The sequence below is a fragment of the Acyrthosiphon pisum genome, chromosome A3, assembly GCF_005508785.2.
Source record: "Acyrthosiphon pisum isolate AL4f chromosome A3, pea_aphid_22Mar2018_4r6ur, whole genome shotgun sequence".
NCBI lineage: Eukaryota > Metazoa > Arthropoda > Insecta > Hemiptera > Aphididae > Acyrthosiphon > Acyrthosiphon pisum.
The window spans coordinates 37,132,241-37,136,604 of NC_042496.1; the positions used below are offsets into that span (position 1 = coordinate 37,132,241).

At 32.4% G+C, this 4,364-nt stretch overlaps 1 protein-coding gene across 1 annotated transcript in view; it reads right to left on the bottom strand.

The window, feature by feature from the left end:
• The window catches only part of LOC107884047 (chromobox protein homolog 3-like), a 7,902-nt gene extending 4,338 nt beyond the window's left edge, over nt 1–3,564 (bottom strand). The window contains exon 1 of the mRNA XM_016805410.2: nt 3,162–3,564. Coding sequence (XP_016660899.1) covers nt 3,162–3,171 — 10 coding nt within the window. The 5' untranslated portion in view covers nt 3,172–3,564. The remainder of the gene's footprint in view (nt 1–3,161) is intronic.
• Nucleotides 3,565–4,364: the final 800 nt, after the last annotated feature.

Sequence of the window (4,364 nt, forward strand, 5' to 3'; positions counted from 1 at the left end):
AGAAAATCACGGTATCGAATCCCCTTAAAGATAATTACTTCATTACACATAGGCATAATATTACAATACTTATAATATAATATAATTATCAAATATTTAATAATTAATGAATATGATACATTTTTTTTTATTATTATTATTATTAACAAAACAACATTTCATAAAATAAATATAAACTTGAATACCTATAATTTTTTTTTTTTTTTGAATACCTATAATAAAATAACTTAAGTAAATATACTACTAAACTGATGTGGTGACTTAAGATTATAAATTTAAACGTTTGGGTGGTTTGACTAATCTACCACTCTTCCTTATGAAAGTATCTGATGATACAGAATTACTAGTAACAGGATTTAAAGTAACATTATTGTCACTTGATGCAACCTCCTAATCTAATTCAATTTGTTTATAATCAACTGTACTCTCGTCCAAACCCTCATTCAACACATCACCCACACTAGTTTTACTTATCACTCTATCGATTATTTGTTTCACATGTCTCTTCCACACTATACCATTACCCACATCCACCAAATATGTAACAGGTGACAGTATCTTAAGGATTATACCAGGTACCTACGTGTCCCCAGTTCCATAATTTTTGCACATAACTGTATCTTTAATTAAATATTCACAGGGTGTTACCACTGGGTATCTTCCCTAATCTTATTATTCACATCACTCTTACTTGTCACCTATCAAACCTACTTATTATACTAAGAAATGTATAGATTGTAGATTACTTCAAATAAATAAAAAAAAAAAAAAAAAAAAAATTAAATATACTTTTTCTCCACAACCCCTGTAATTATTTTTAGCTACATCCAAGCTTTTATTATAGTTATATTTAGCAAAAGACTTTAACCTGTCAAAAGGTATAGGTAACAAATGTCACAAGTGTAGTTCGGTAGGACCAACACCTGTAGCACATTGTTTTGTACTGTAGTAAGACAAAATTAATTTAAAAATGTCCATTTCAATATCCGAGTTACTTTTACATTTTTTAATAAAATTTTTGAATGTGCGTACCAAATTCTCGGCAGCACCATTAGTTGAAGGATTGTAAAGAGGTGTTAATATGAAAAACTATATTCTTTTTCAAAAAATCTACCATCTCCTATGAGCCATTATCTGTAACAAGTTTGTTCAGACTTGAGGTTTCATGTCTTCTGACACTTCCTTAATATCATCCCATTTACCGGTAAAGACTCTAAAGAAAACTTCTCTAAGCAATGGATGCTTCTTAACTCCCATACAAATATCAAGATCTGAAATAGTTTTAATATTTTCAGTAATTAAATTTATAGAATAATTGACATTATGTGGAAACTCCAATGAAAGCCTGGACAATGCGTCCGCATTACCATTATCTGTTCACTTAACAAACTGTATTTCATAATTATACCCTAATAAAAAAATAGCTTAACACTGTAAATGATTAACCGCCATAACTGGAATACCTTTCTTAGGACCAAAAATCATAACTAATGACTTATGGTCTGTCCTAAGAATAAATTCGCGACCATACAAGAATTGATGAAAATATCTTATTGCGTATACAAAAGCAGTCGCTTCCTTATCAATCTGAGTATAACTGCGTTTAGAACTACTCAATGTTCTAGATATAAATGCGATCGGTTTCTCTGACTCATTTGATAACTTATGAGACAATACAGCTCCAATCCCAGTTGGGCTTGCATCACATGCTAATATGAAAGGCCATTTCGGATTGTAATGAATTAATACTTCTTTAGATAATAATGCTTTTTTAATGCCATCAAAAGCTTTATTTTGATCACTTCCCCACTCATATGCAGTATTATTTTTTAACAATTTGTATAATGGATTTGCTATTGTTGACATATTCTTAATAAACTTACCATAGTAAGTATTTAGTCCTAAAAATGCCTTTAACTGAGAACTGTCAAGGCTATAACGGTGCCGCAGTTATAACCTTGACTCTAGTTTCAGGAACATGAAGTCCCTCTTTATCAATCTTATAACCTAAGAAAGTCACACTATTTTTAAACAACTTACACTTTTCTTTCTTAACAGTAAATCCAACTAAACTCAATTTGCTTAATACCTCTTTAAGCCTACAACAAACTTCCTTTTCTGATTTACCAGATATAATTATGTCATCATAAAAAGCCACTGTACCATCAATATTTCTTAGTACATTTTCCATCGCTGTAAAATACCAGGTGCAGATGCTATACCATACGGTATGCGTTTAAATACATATACCCCCTTATGAGTCGATAAGGTAGTTAACTTTTGAGACTCCTCATCTAATAATAATTGTTGATACGCTTGACACAGATCCCAAATACAAAATTTTGATGCCCCCCGCAACGTAGCCACCAGGTCACTCACTCTTAGAATCGGGTATCTATCCACTTTAAGGAACTTGTTCATAGTCACCTTATAGTCCCCACATAAACGAATACTGCCATCACCTTTAACTACTGGAACTACTGGAGTAGCCCAATCAGATGTTTCAACTGGAATTAACAATTTAAACAGATAATATTTTCGATGCTTTCCTTAGAGATATGAAATTATGCTTTGTGGATAATTTTGTGGATCTTTAGTAAATTAATTTTTTTTTATACTTTAAATTATACTTTATTATACTTTTATATTATTACGGTAGATAATTTTGTGGATCCTTAATAAATTAAATTTTTTTTATACTTTAAATTATACTTATATTGTACTTTATTACTTTAATATTATTACGGTAGACCACGTCCATTTTGGTAGACCGCATATTTTTGTGGTAGACCGCATATTGGGAGATAGCCCCTAAATCAGGGCTAGATGCAATAATAACATAATATATCCTAATATCATTAATTTATTGTGCATATTGTGTACTTAACCGGTTTCAACCGCTACTCCGGAACGGATGTTCTCTTGTTCAAAAAGATTGAAGACTTACACAAGAAATACAATGAAAGAAGTAAAATATAATGAGTAATAAATGAAATACATTTTATTGATAAATTAACAATTTTCCAATTTTCACCTCCCATTTAGCTGTCTTTTTTTTTTTTTGATAACCCCCCTTTCAGAAATCATGTCTGCGCCACTGTTCAAAACCACCACTGTTTACATAATAACGTCTTAATATCTAGAATGAGGACTTATATTACCGTCGGACATATTGGCTGACCGGATCAGACGAGCAGCGGAACAGGTAAATGGTAATCCAGATGACAGATTAGGGGCCGTCGCCCTTCGGTACTCAAGTCAGCCGTGAAGTTCAGCAGTGCCAGTGCAATCCGCAAAATGTGTGTATGCGCGGATGAATGTGTTGAAAAGATCCGCAGAGAACGTGGACAACGTGACCGAAGAATAATAACGAATAACGATCAACGACAGAGTCGCGTAGTACGATGTCAACATTGGTATATCAGCATTATTACCGGTTTAGAAACAAATCGCGCACCCACTCTCCGCCCAGCCATATACTGTGACGTAAGCATTTCTCCGGGTCTCATTGGTCCACCGCCGCCGCCGCCGAAGACTCTACCACCTCACCATCGCTCCGCCCGTTGAAGAAATGCTTACGTCACAGCAATGCATAACAGAAGTTGCTGACATACCTATTTATTTTGTCATGAACATAGCAATAATTTGACGACGCCAAATGTTCTTATCAAGTTACACAAATACATACAAGTATCCAGTCCTGTAAAGTATTTAGGTAAAAGTATTTGAGTAAAAGTATTCAATTACTTTTTGGTATTGAATACTTTGGTTTTTTATTTCGAACATTTTATTTTTATTCGAAATAATTGGTTGGAAAAATATTATTGTCAACTACAATAATGGAATAATAGTTTTATTTAATATTCTGTATTTCTGTGTTAGCCGAAGCCCAAAGGTTTGTGAAAACCAGATTTCTAAAAAAAGTTATTGAATATTGAATAACAATATTCCCTTTAAAACTATTAGATAACTATTAGATTACCTACTACTTATGTGTTTATATTACGATAATTAGAAACCCACTTTAAAAACCAAAAGTATTTGAAAAGTATTTTTATTAAAGTACTTTTTCAAAATAAAATGTATTTGAGTATTTACTCAAGTACTTTTTAAAAGTATTCTTTACAGGACTGCAAGTATCCATACAAAAAAAGTCACGACCACGATTAAAGATATACTGATTACTGGTTACCCAACGGCCTATGCTATGCACAGGCAGAAAACGGCTACGAAACCGCGATATGTTATGGACTGCCTACTAGCACCATCTAGGTGATTAACTTAGGAACTATTTGTCGTTACGAAATATTCAAAAGGAAAAAAAAAGATCGTGGTATCTTTATATCGTGGTCACGACATACTAG